We start from the raw sequence: 14,554 nt of genomic DNA, 5'->3' as shown, positions 1-14,554 counted from the left end.
TAATCCAATTTTAAATAGTTGATAGTGTAGTCATCCAATATACCTAAAGAAAGTAGGATTTTAAAGGTAAGTAACAGTATAATTTGACAAGAATAAATTAAATAACCATTATTGAATATTAGACTCTTGAACACCTCAAAAATTGAGTTGGTGTTGATGGAGATAACTTAGAAATTCTAGGAGTTCCTTGATTATAATTCAAGGGCTACAACTGTCTCAGTACTGTGCACAATATTTCAATACGGAAAAATTAATAGGGTAAAATTATATTGGAAGCTGAAATTTATGAATTCTTTCAATTATAAATTGAATCTTAATTTTTATTAGTTCAATATTTAACCTTGAATTATTGAAAAGAATCTAATCGGAGTACATAATCAGAGCTTTTATAAGGAGACAGTTAGTAAACTAAATGTGGTTATTTGGATTTGAAAATACCAACAAAAATTCTAGTTAGTAACTATTATAATTGATTCTAATCAAATTAAAGTGGGAAAAAGGAAAAAATTAGAAAATTAATCCAAGGAGTGAAAAAAACTGTATCCAAATATATAGGTAGTTTGAAAGTTGATGAAGAAAAATAAAGAAAGCAAATATATAGATGGGCCTCGAAATACTTATACAAAAAAATTAATATGGATTATTTGAGAAAATATTCAACTTACCTGTATGAACGTGATTTTAAAAATCAAATCATCTGCTATGAAAACTCTAATACAGAGATTAAAAGCAATAGTAAAAAAGTGTATAAGCAAAAATTTACTCCACTATACGGGTCCAAACAAAAGAAACGTGATTAAAGGTTAGGTTTCAACCATGGTGCCAAGTGTATATTCTTTACTTTGTTTAATAAAAGAATAAATATTAAAATCCATTTATAATGTATTAAAACTTTTCATAACTAACCTATTTTATTTAATAAATAATTATAATTTGGCTTTTGAAATATACCTTAAACATTTGTGAATTATTAACAATTCATCCAACGATAAAATTGAAATGCGCATGTGATCATAATCAGTTCCATATCAGTTGGTTATCCTGTAATACTGCGAACGAAGAGCAAACGAATTTGAAATTTTAGTCCTTAGTTAGAACATAAACCCTAAAACTAGTATAACTGATTCGTAATACGCATCGTTTGGCTGCCACATTGATTCGGAATTAGACACGCGAACAAAGCAAATATAAGCTACTGAACATGTTCAGTTTAGCTTTTTACGGTTTTCAAAATTAACTTCTCGTTCGAATTATAGACACGAAGAAAGTTGTGGTATCCATCTTTGTCAATTGTTAGAGGAGTTTCTTCTTATTTCGTGTATCGTTCTCACAGATAAACTATATTTGTTATCCTACTCTCTTATCTCATTTCTATGTATTCTTTAGACTAGAGACTGTTTCTTTCTAAAGTTGGCACTACTTTTCAATAGAAAGTATATAAATAACGATGTGTAGTTCACAAAACATACTTATGGTATGTTCTGTGGTGTAGTATAAATAAGTCTATGATTTGTATAAAATATTATTTGATTTGTAGTGGCTACTACACCGATCGACGGATTGTTACTAAGAAATACTAATTTTATTAACAATAATTTATTTCGTTTCAATAAAACTTATAATATTTAAGCAAAAAATTTGATCAACAAGCAATTTATTTCAATTTTCTTTCCGTACTATTTATTTATTTATATCTTTTCGTACTCCAATTTTATGCCGTTTTTCTAACCAAATTTTGTGTAGATACTCAATTTATTTCATTTGTAGTGTAAATTTTATTATAGTTGTTATATAGGATAATAATTGAAACCAAAATTGTGTTTACCTATTTACTAAAGTTACAATTATTATTATCTTTGGTGCAATATAGCTCCGGAACACATAGAACAAACATATTTTTCAGCTTCAAGTTCTGTTAAGTGCTGACTCTTCTGGGATCCTCTTCATATCATTGAGACGGTAATCAGTACTGACGGCGGTATCAGTAGTCGAATAATTACTTGCCCGGGTACCGCGAGCCGATGACGTAGTAAAAGAGTGGGCAAGATGCGGTTTACCAATAAATACATAGTATCTGTAAAATAAAGTATTAAAAAATTAAATTGTGTTAACAAAATAATTAGTTTGTAGTATTAATAAAATCTAATTTGTGCTATAACTTTCCTGTAACTACCATACTAATTTAACTAAGAAAAAGGAAAGTTATGGGGGGCTATTTACGTCAAATATGCAACATTTCAATTGTTTGGAAGGACTATTTATATTAATTCATAATAATTTGAGAAATAAATGAATTTAGTTAAAAAAAAAACATTCAAAACATTATTTTAATGGTACAAGAAAGAACTTACTGTACTTTGTTTATTTTACTAGTGCGGAGATAGTAGTTATATTTAATTGGAATGGAAATAATTACAAATATTAAATATGGGACGATATAAAATATTAACTATTAAAAAACGCCTCATCTGTACTCGGTATTCATATTTTCGTGCTTAATATGGAACAAACTTACGTGTTCCTTCTTTTTTGATTCAATCCAATGTAGGTATTTAAATTTTGAGATAGGGCAACACTGATTTAAATATGTCGAAATTGACATTGACATTATAAAGTTTAAACTCGGAACGTCTTGTCACACGAGTGACATTTGAGATGTTTACATATTCTTGAAACATTCAAATGGAGAAAATACTTCGACGATTGGTTCAAAAGCACGCAAAAGTCTTAATGGAAAACTTTTTTTGTAGTAGGTTACTTTTTACTAAGAAGCTAATCACTCGAGACACGCCATTTTCTTTGTTTTCTAATCATACTTCACAGAAATAATAAATAATAATTTATTGGTTATTTTTTTGGGGTAATTACCGCACTAGTGCTACAAAAAGAACGGAAACGGGGAAAGGGACGTTTCTAATTAAAAAAAAACAGTTTGAAGCCCTTTCAAATGAAATTAGCATTACTAAACACACATTTTATAGTAAACTCAAGCATTTTTCCCTATAATTCCAGTCAAAGGTTCAAAAATCTGATTAATTAAAATTTTCTAACAAAACAGAAGAAGTTTTCCATAGATACTTGGTAGCAAACTATTTTTTAGATGTACATAATGTTTGCATATGAATTTTTGTACAACAATTTCGAATTTAACTATTTCTATTCATCTTAAACGTGTTTAATTTTTAGTACCACAAAAAAAGTTATCAAAATCAAGCGTATTAAAACTGTGTATAAAACAACCGTGCAAAAAAATTATATATGTGCAAAAAAGCGTATTCGTGCTCATGCATGTTAGTTATTTATAATATTTTCAATTGAAACCATACCCGAAAAATACTAATTCGACTGATATCGAGATGTCTTTGCGGTCTAAGAAAAGTAAACCCTAACCGATGTTAATTTTCATCAATTTGCAACAAACACTGGATAAAAATCACAATACTTTGATATAATTGACGATTTAAAGCCGTATGTACATCAAAAATAAAACCATCGAGTTCTTTTCGAGAAAAAAGCTCATGGACTTGTTTATTTATAAGAAAAACAAAATTTCTTTCCCGCTAGAGTCACGATCACGATTTGATCGTGGATTGAATTAGCTTTTTCTTCGCGGATCAGTTCCGAATCAGTTTAAGAACCGGTCGCATGCGCACTTTCAATATTGTGGTTCGCAGTTCGATGCGATGCGATCGGAATTTGACGCTCGAACGAATTCGAAAAATTAGTTACTATATTTGAATATATATTCATGTTTTGCAACACAAAAAAAATAATAATGGCCGCGCTTCAAAATACGAAAAGTCGCCTAACCTAAAACATAACCTTTTATGTTTTTGTTTTATAGTAATATTACGACTTTCGACATAGGGGCGCTGGAATCGTAGTCTAGAAGCAATAAGCATATAAAATAAACAAGCTTTTTCCATTTCGATCGGAACCCAACGGTTTTAATCTGCAATTTACAATTTTTTTTTACAAATTCGTTTTCTTCATGCAATTAATAAGATAATTTTCATTGAACCTGTAAAACTTCAACAACGGGTACTACACATCATAATGCGACACTTGCTGTTGCCTATCATTTAAAGTAGTTGCTTCCATAGTCTTTTTCCTGGAATGTACGGTTGTAGATTTCGTTTCCGCCGTTGTTCGGTTGAAAGATTTCATTGAATATTCCTCGTTAGAACCGCCCCACCTTCTACGTAAACATTTATCATCAATGAAACATTAATATTCTGAAGGAGGTAACCAAATAGAAAGTGACAAAAATTTGTACGTTGTAAATCAGCCCAACTATACACCAATTTGTACTATAAACATTTTCTTCGACGTATATGAACCTAACCTCACGAAAAATTCTTTCAGACCGCTTAGACATCTTCTATTACACTATTTTAATAACAATCCACAACCTTGTAAAATTCCGTGTAGCCCTTATTAAGTGCATCATCAAACAATGTTTCATATTTAACTTACTGCATTTTGAAATACTTAAATATTTCCTAAGTAACCTTATTGTTACTTGTAAGTTCTAGATTTCCACTCGTATTAACTTTCTGAGCGTGTAACGTCCGTATCAATCTAAAATTTATTTCTCGCCATAAATACTCGATATATAATCGATACAAAAACCAGTGAAGACAAATGTCAATGATATAACCTTAAATTATCACGTTTCGTGATTTTATAAATATGGTGAATGATAATTGAACTATTTGATTTCCACTCGTATCAACTTTCTGAGCGTGTAACGTCCGTAACAATCTAAAATTTATTTCTCGCCATAAATACTCGATATATAATCGTTTTGTGATTTTATAAATATGGTAAATTTAATTTATCGAATTTACAATCATTTTTGAAACTATTCGTTAATATTATGAAGCAACTAAATCAATTTATCAACAAGGGAATGGAATAAAATTAAGTCCGAGTTTGTCATCTGTCATCTGTTAATCAATTGTCATCTACTATAGAAAGGCATTTCGATTTAAAGGGAATGTACAAAAGTGGAAACTAGTAGATTGACAACCAGTCGCCATATTGTGGTTATTTAAATTAAAATCATGGGTATAGTGGTGCTTTATTTCAATTTTGTTAGTTAAAAATATTCATTTCAATCGAAAAAGCGTTCGAAACAATCAATTCTATATAGACAAATTAAATATTTGTTTGTCCACTACGACGTTTCAAATCACGTTTTTCGAAAATGACCTATGTTGACAGGAAATATGATAGCTCGTTGAAAGATGACAGGTATGGATTTTAAAAAAGAAGATTGGAAAATATGGAGGTTTGTTCATTGTTTTACTCTGAAGATGATTATTCACAAATAAAAAGCGGACTATGAGTTTTGTTGAGGTTAGAAAACGATTTTTAAAATATTCCATTTCTGAAAATTTATATAGCACAAGTTGAAATAGATTATAGTATGTTTAATACCATAAAAATCAAAAGGGAAGCGTTGTGACCACTCCTGTTTCATTTATATAAAGAGGTGATTTTTCTGCAGGCTCTGAAGGACCTGGTGATAGGAATCAATACTGATGACTCGGTCTTGATTGCTGATGATTTATCGGTTTAGTTATAAACACAAAAAATCATATCTAGAAACCGAAAATTCTGTATTCGTTTTAACACGGTATTCATGGTTTTGACAATGTTGCAATAAAAAATAATTCACGTTGCGGAAAAACATTTTGGTGTATATATTTCAGCACACTTTTCCTCAATTTAAGGTTGTCGTTAGACTTTTCTATATAGTACAGGCAAATTAGGCGATTTTGAGCTAAAGCCTTAAATTAAATTGGGCAGTTTTGGTTTTCTACATAGTGGGAGGTTTTGGGATACTGAATAAGTCTAGCAACTCTCAACAAAATTACGGGTACGAATTTTCGAAATTTTTGGAATTGGAACTCAAAAAAACTATGAGGAATTCGAAAAAAAACTGCCATAATAAAAAATGTAGAGCACAAAATTTTCTACAAAAAAGTATTCCAGGTATTTGTACCTAACCTCAAAATTTTCACTTTAAAATGGGTTTCGAATCGAATCGCAAATTACTCGAAAACTAGGAGAAAATCAAAAAAAGTGCAGGAACAAAAAATGTACAGAACAAAATTCTCTACAAATTAGAATTCAAGCATTTTTTCCTAACCTCAAAATTGTCACCATAAAATGAATTTATGTAAAAACAGTTTGTGATCTCGAAAACTATGAGGATTTCGAAAATTTTCAAATTATTCGCATTTCAAATATTTTTTTGAGTCACAAGTCCCAAAATTTGGAAAATCTGTGCCCGTAATTTTTACTTGGAAGACTTATTTAGTCACAAAAAACCTCTAATAACTTGAAGTTGACTAGACAAATGGGACAGAAGTTAGTGTTAAAAAAATGTGAACCACTTAAAAAAGTGTGTAAGTGAAATGAATAAATATGAACAGAAGTGGGTGTAAGAAAATTAAGGGTAGTATCTAAGAAATTAATAAATTACTTACCTCTTCTTCAACGATTGCCAAATCTTCTTTTTAAAGACAAATATAACGAAAATAAGAACTCCGTACATGGCATTAGTGAAGTCAGACAAGTACCAAATAAACGTAGGAGTGTCACGTAACAATTTCTCGACTGTCCATGATATTAACTCCATAATCCAATTGATACCCATTGCAAACATCAGTTTTAAGTACAGGTTAAACCTTTAATCAAATTTAATACCAAATTATATAATTTGAAACCAATATATATATACTTGCAATAAGAAAAAAAAATGATAATCGGTGTTAAAACAGTGATCCTGGGCTTCCAAATCCAATTCGTTCAATATTTCCGTGTACAAAATCGATGCTGGACTATTTGTATAATGATAATGATCCATAATGTTTTTTACGACTATAATTTTGCTATTATTATTCCAAATTTTCCAAAATTTTGTTCATTTTACAGAAATTTGTGTTTTTATCATGAAAATTTATATTTTTGCTTACGATATGATGGCTACTTCCTATAACCAAGTTAGTCATCATGTCTGTTAATGCCTTGAGAGTTGTAAATATTTGAAGGACCACCAAATTAAAAAAATACTTTTTTTCAAGTGTTCAATTAAAAAGTTTCAATCAGAATTAACAAAATCCGTTTCGAATGTCAAAACGTCACTTGTCACTCACTTTTCACAGAATAAATTATCCAGCCTTGAAACATAGAGCTGTCAAATTGTAAGGTTGTGAACAATGACGTTTCTGCGAGAATCATAGAATTGATATTAAACATAGAGAAACTTATGTATGGGAGTTCGAATGGGCACGAAAAACTGTTAAAGAGTCAAGTGGTGGGAAAGAAGATTTTGATTTTATTAATACCCTGTCTATTTTTTATATTAACTCTATGTCGAATATACGTAATAACAATATATACAGAGTGATGTTTAGAAGTAGAATTACCAACTTACTTTTGTTTATCATCTTCGTATGACTTTTTGCTTTCTGTTTGTTTCAGCATCGATGTTTCTTTTTTAATTTGTTGAATTCGTACGGTGGTCAAAATGAAGAAAACAATGTTAATGCCGATGATGATGGCCATCGGTAGATAAAAGTAATAAAACGTCGGCATTCCGTCTAAAAATAATTATCAGTTTCTTGTCGTTATTAATTGATTTTTACTTACCTCCTAAAAAGCATCTGGGGTCCCCAATCTTTGGATAATAGTCGGCGTCTGGGGGTGAATGTGTATTCAATAATAAAACTATTCCCACGTGGATTATCGGCGTACCCCAAGCGTAAATACAATAAATAATGAATCTTTTTCTTTCAGCATATTTCTTTGACATCACTGTTCGCATTCCACTGAAAAAAATCAATCAAATGAATTTAATTTCTTCACCTAAGTATTTTGAACTCGTATCACCCTGTATAAATAAAACAATATACCTGAAAGCTAGCCACATGTCTATGCACATAACATTCATCCAAAAGAAGGACACCAGGAAGAAAAATATGATACAATATCCTAAAAAAAAAAATAAGGATGTAATTAGCCGCAAATTACATTTCAATTAGGTTGTGAATGATATCCAAATTAAAAAAAGTAGAATACGAAGATTTAGAGTTTGAAAATGCTCATCATCTTCACTGTTCACCAATGAAAACATCGAATCGTAAACTGTGGCCTCCAAGAGCTGTTTCGGTTTTGATGTTTCTGTCCTTGTATTATTGGTCTTATTGTTGCTTTTAAAATCGGTGCTTTTTTATTCTTATTTTGGGTATGGTAGCTGCTTGTCCCCATACCACTTCCAAGTCTTCATAATTGGTTATGTCGATTCCAACGTAGTTATAATTTGCATTTACTGGACTTATTTGATGTCATCATGCAAATGGTTTTGAATTGAATAAACCTCAAAGTTCATCTTGATTTTCCGTACATATCAATGTTTTTTTCTTTGCAACCTTTATCTAGCCGCACCTTTTGTATGACCCATTATTTTGTTGAATAATGTATCGAAAAGGAATTGTTCAAATGTACTAAGTAATGTTTCAATTATTCTATACTCACCCAAAATTTGACATGGCACAGGTTTGAATTGATACGGATACATTTGAATGGTAACCAAAGTAATATACGCAGCCAGTAAGGTGAATACGTAAGACATCAAGGCTTTTCTATGTAAGTTTCTTTCAGGTAAAATCAGGTACACCAGGAACGTGGCCAGAAGAAAAGGCATCGATATTATCATTCCTGCAAACAAATTTTCAAATTTATATTAATGAAATTTTGGTTTTATGAATAATTTTTTTTATTATAAAACAAGTTATTGTCTTCAGAGACTGGTAAACGTTTACCTACACTATCTGAAGACGATAACTTAGTTATAGAAACGCGTGTCAGTAATTGTAAGTGTTGGTGTAGTTGTAGTGTAAACAGTGTGTTTAATACGTGTAGACGAGTGTTTTAATAGTAAATATTTAAGAATATTGAACGTAGAATAAAATAAAATGTAACATGACTTGATCAAAGGTAAAAAAAGGTAATTTCATTGTTAATTTATCTTTCGTGATTATGTTTCATTAGCGATTTCTATGTCCTTCAAACTTATACCCACGTAAGATTTTATTACTATAACTAATACTACACTAATATCCACTAATTTAATTAATTTTCTTTTCATAGTCATAAAGGTCGTCTACAACTAATTGATGTCAGAAAATTAGAGTTTCCCAGACGTAATTGGTGCCACGATAAAATATTATGTAGTTAATCATATTTTTATTTTATTGCTCACTAAATTTCATCCTTTTTTTCATTTAGACGATGAATTGCTCAATTATACGAAAGATTTAGACAAGAAATTATAATAAAAAAGCTGATAATTAAATAGATGAAACTTTTTGTCACTTTTTCGAACAAAATTACTGACAGAAAAATTTTGATCTAAAAAGATAAATAAACCAAACGAATACGAAGTCTGGCTATTAAATAACGAGACTGCCCGCCTAGATAGCGCCTTAGAGTCACTATTATAGTAACGTTTTTAAAGCGAACGTGTTTTTTTGCCAAAAATCATGTTCGACGAAAAACAGCAGCAGCGTATCAATCTCAAATTTCTCGTTAAATTGAAAAAAACTCCGATTGAGTACTATGAATTGTTGCAACAGGCCTATGGGAACAATTCTCTATCTCGTGAAAAAACCATAGAGAAATGAAACAACCTGTCAGCTGATCGCATTTACTCGATCAGTTTCCGAACAACAACGAACGTGATTCGGGTTTCCGAACTGTCATAGTTTCCGAAAAATCCCTATTATAATGTATTTTCCTATGTTAATGTAGATTGTAATAAATTTATTGTCGCTTTCTCAAATTAATGAATATTAATAAATAAATTCCTTCGTAAAAACTAATCATATTGTTTATGTATGTTATTTATTTCTGTTTTTATTTACGTTTTTCGAAACACATATTATATATAAATGAAATTACTTACGATTCAAGGTTTAGTATAATTTTCCAGGAATTTAAATATATAGTAGAAAAATTTTTATGAATAATTCATTTTTCTGATTAGCTTATTCGTCGAGAGAAACATCTAAAATGTATCAAACTCGATATTTCGTGGGCTGTAAAAGCGGTTTCTTCAGACGATTAAATAAAAACAAACTTTTTTTTGGTATTGACTCGTCTCGAGCTTAGAAGAATTGCTTCGAGACTATAGACTAGATCGAAATATATTACACAATATAAAAACATACTACTGAATGTAGGATTGAACTTGAACAGAAAATGGTTAAAATTAATATTCAAAAATATGGATTTTAGCAAAATAGTGAATTATTATTAGGATTTTCTAATCAAGATAGAATATTAGGAACAAAATATGTATCCATTTTAAGTGTTTTAAATTTAAAAGGGATTTGAGGCTTTCAACTTCGTTATTGAATTAATTAGAGAAGTAGAAAATACAGAAAAACTATTAAATTTGTAATTTAGAATTTTTTCTCGTTTCACTTGATCTAATGGTCTATAAAGCATTCCAATCCAAACCCTTCTGAAGACATATACATCCAAAATCAACCCAATCCAATATTAACAATCATATTATATTATTCCGGATTGTTTTCACTGCATTACTTCTTATTTGTCACAAGTTATGATCAAACATAGTGATTTAGACAAGGATAAATAAATAAACAACAAAAAAATGATAAGATTTAGAAACACTGGACATTGTACTTTTGGCACAAGACTCCAGAAATAAAAAGTGACAACAAACAACTATTCGATCGAATGTTTGATCTGCTGGTGTCCTGCCTTGATAGAGAACCGACGTCAAATCCCGAAAAACGACATTATAGATCGAGGCTGCTCAAGCCCAGGCCCGCGGGCCACAAGTGGCCCGCACCAAATTCAAAAATCCCGCGGCGCACATTATGCATCCAGTAGTGCGCTGCATAAATTACATGCGTGCAAAAGCTCTAACAGACGTCAATCAGAGAATATGGAAATGTGCTGTGCAATGGCTTTCAAGGGGCAGCATGTTGAAACAAAAAATTTTTGAATATTTGTAGAAAAGAGTTTGTAAATAGCTAAAAATAACGATATACATTATCAAAACAAAATAACTTCATTTGATGTGATTAAATCAGATAATAGATTCTAAAATATGGAAAATTTTGTATTAAAGATCGATAATAGTTTTTGACCAGCGTGTAGAATTAAGCGTATTAAGCAATTTCTAGTAAATATGCTTTGAAATTCGTGCGAAATGCAGTTATTATAGTTTTGATTTCAATTGGCAAGTGATTGTGCACTTTTTTGCATTGTACTGTATTGAGCCTAATTTCGAACGTGGAGTAGGTAGAAAATGAACAAGCTCCACTCCACATTTGGAGTTTCATTTCAAATTGAAATAAAAGTTTAATAACTTGAACTGAATAACTTGCAAAATTGGTGAAGCAACCTAGTTTTTCTTTTTGAACTTTTTTGGGTTACCAAATCGAGGTGGGAAAATGTTTTGTTTGCCTTAAAGACAACAACGTAATAATACGTCACGAAAAAAATAATTTTTTCCGAGTTTTCGCGACGTATTAGTCAATTATACGTCTTTCTATGAAGTTTTTTTACATTTTTAAATAAGGGAGCATTCGATTAATCATTCCACCTCAATTATCCATTGATTTTGCACATTTTTTTTCTTCTAAAGAACAGACAATTTCTCAGAAACTTTCTCAGAGATAAAACCTCTGCCGACATGTTTTTTGTTCGGTGTAAACCCGCCTTAACGATCTGTATGAATAATTAATTAAAACTTTGTAAGATCCTAAAGGATTTTTTCTTGTTAATTACACCTAAAATGTCTTCTTCTGTATTTTTTATTGCAATAGTAATGAATTTAGTTACCTATGCAATTAGTTTCACGTGTGGGTTCCAAAGGTTCTCTTACAGTAGAAAAACAGAGAAAAGCGGAAAGATAATTCAACTCGTCCAAGCAATATTCGTCATTGCCGTAGAATTTATTGAACGTCGGGACCCAAAGCATCCCATTTTCTTGGAGGAAATAAGCGTCAGTTGGAATATCGGGATTCAATTTGAATATTTTACAAGATAATTCTCTGATTAGGAACTTGGTGGAATTATTAATAATCCCTATATAATTGTACTTATTTTTGTAAAGGGGCACTGAGAAAGGTTCACTGGAGTTACTTGGCAAACACTTTTTTTTAAATATTTGTCCCGGACCGCAGCATTTTCTAACGCAATTCACATTTTCGTCGCACTTATCGAAATGTCTCGAAACATCGACGGCACTAACAAATTCCAAGAAAATTAACAGGAAAATGAGATCATAAAAATACGTTGGTGTCATTGTTTATATCTGTAATTTTTTTATACGACATTTATTCAATAATCTATCACTCGAAAGCCATGAGGGAACTGGATATTCCGATCGGATAAGCTTTGTTTTTCACAAGTAATTGTGATTAAAAAAAAAAGCCAACGACAAGAAACGACTTCGAGCGAATATCGGAGTAGTACATGAGCCAACGCAACAGCCAATTAATTGCAAAAAGGTAAGGGAAGCGATGCGAAGAGGACGATCATTCGAAGTACATCAACGAAGAAATGATTAATCTACGGATAACCAGCGGCGTCGCGTGGTTCACAACGTAAGGTTGGGGTTGGGAGCTTGGCGTTTCCAATAATTGGTTATAATCAGTCATTTTTTAAGGTACTGAATTTGAATTTGATAAAATTGATGATATCTTTATTGGAATCGATACAACGATCGTTATAATAGATAATTTCATGCAAATTTTGGCCTCGGTTTCGGTTTAGATAGCCCATGCGCAAGGTCCAACTCTTTCCAACATATCGGCCGGAAATTAACGAATAAATGCTTCAATATTGGCTTCCAGAACGTCAATCGTTGCTAGTTTATCCCTATAAACATTAGCTTCAACATGGCCACACAAAAAATAGTCCAAAGAAGTTAAATCACCCGATTTTGGCCATTTTACGAGATGAACTGTTCACCGAAGGCGCCTCTCGATTTGGTAATTTTTTCGCGTGCCGTGTGGCATATGGTATCGTCTTGTTGAAACCAAATGTCAGGCATGTCCAAAACTTCCATTTTGGGCGAAAAAAAATCGTCAATCATCCCACGGCAGAGCTCGCCATTCACAGTAACGTTCCGACCATCGTCGCCCGATGATGCCGCAATCCACACCAAACAGTGACAAGCGATGCGAAGAGGACGATCATTCGAAGTACATCAACGAAGAAATGATTAATCTACGGATAACCAGCGGCGTCGCGTGGTTCACAACGTAAGGTTGGGGTTGGGAACTTGGCGTTTCCAATAATTGGTTATAATCAGTCATTTTTTAAGGTATTGAATTTCATTTTGATAAAAACCACAAAAAATTTGATAAAATTGATGATATCTTTATTGGAATCGATACAACGATCGTTATAATAGATAATTTCATGCAAATTTTGGCCTCGGTTTCGGTTTAGATAGCCCATGCGCAAGGTCCAACTCTTTCCAACATATCGGCCGGAAATTAACGAATAAATGCTTCAATATTGGCTTCCAGTGCGTCAATCGTTGCTAGTTTATCCCTATAAACATTAGCTTCAACATGGCCACACAAAAAATAGTCCAAAGAAGTTAAATCACCCGATTTTGGCAGCAATTTTACGAGATGAACTGTTCACCGAAGGCGCCTCTCGATTTGGTAATTTTTTCGCGTGCCGTGTGGCATATGGTACCGTCTTGTTGAAACCACACGTCAGGCATGTCCAAATCTTCCATTTTGGGCGAAAAAAAATCGTCAATCATCCCACGGCAGAGCTCGCCATTCACAGTAATGATCCGGCCATCGTCGCCCGATGATGCCACAATCCACACCAAACAGTGACTTTTTCGGGATGCATTGGTAGCTCTTGCGATACTTCTAGCTGGTCTTCACTCCGGATGCGGCAGTTTTGCTTGTAGATGTATCCATTCAACCAGAAATGGGCTTCGTTTGCCGGCGCCCATTCACCAAAAGTTAGACGTTGTGGGAGATCGCGTGGCTTCAATTCTTGCACCAGTCGTATCTTATAAGGTTCTACACCCAAATCCTTTCGCAAAATTTTCCTCGTAGAGGCCCAATTGCTGCAAACGACGTTTAATGTCCAATAGTGTAAACTGGGATCGAAATTTAATCACAAGCTTCCGAATAATTCCCTCGGTAGACCTTCTTCCAGGACAAGGGAGTCCTCTGAGTGCCAGCGACGCTTCTCGCTACCAATGTAGTACTTGGAACTGCAGTTTATTGAAATTCCTCTTTGTTGCAGAGGGAACAGTCTACTAGACATGGTTATCTTGACATGTAGGCGAATAGTAATTCTAATAATCAATTTGTACCACTACCACCGACTATAAATATTCAAGCTGCCACTTTAAGATATTTCCGATTCTAACTACTAAGTAAATATTTGGCAAAAGATAAGAGTTGATGGAAAAATAGCTCTGATATATACTGATACATATCATGTATACTTTTAATAAACTGAATGT

The 14,554-nt window shown here is 32.1% G+C and overlaps 1 protein-coding gene across 10 annotated transcripts in view; it reads right to left on the bottom strand.

The window, feature by feature from the left end:
* Window positions 1–1,815: 1,815 nt before the first annotated feature.
* LOC130903601 (G-protein coupled receptor Mth2-like) overlaps window positions 1,816–14,554 on the bottom strand; it is a 55,052-nt gene continuing 42,313 nt past the window's right edge. For 5 of the 10 annotated variants that reach the window (XM_057815806.1, XM_057815807.1, XM_057815802.1 and 2 more), the window contains exons 2-7: window positions 8,548–8,730; window positions 7,926–8,004; window positions 7,663–7,841; window positions 7,448–7,613; window positions 6,498–6,698; window positions 1,816–2,074 (exon numbers count right to left, since the gene is read on the bottom strand). In XM_057815806.1, the coding sequence (XP_057671789.1) occupies window positions 1,906–2,074; window positions 6,498–6,698; window positions 7,448–7,613; window positions 7,663–7,841; window positions 7,926–8,004; window positions 8,548–8,730 (977 nt within the window). In that variant the 3' untranslated portion in view covers window positions 1,816–1,905. Of the gene's footprint in view, window positions 4,199–4,476; window positions 4,582–6,497; window positions 6,699–7,447; window positions 7,614–7,662; window positions 7,842–7,925; window positions 8,005–8,547; window positions 8,731–11,889; window positions 12,516–14,554 lie in introns of those variants that run through there. The other 5 variants (XM_057815809.1, XM_057815810.1, XM_057815811.1 and 2 more) reach the window with 5 other exon arrangements.

Source organism: Diorhabda carinulata, chromosome 2 (assembly GCF_026250575.1).
Source record: "Diorhabda carinulata isolate Delta chromosome 2, icDioCari1.1, whole genome shotgun sequence".
Lineage (NCBI taxonomy): Eukaryota > Metazoa > Arthropoda > Insecta > Coleoptera > Chrysomelidae > Diorhabda > Diorhabda carinulata.
This window is presented reverse-complemented; position numbering and strand designations above follow the sequence as displayed.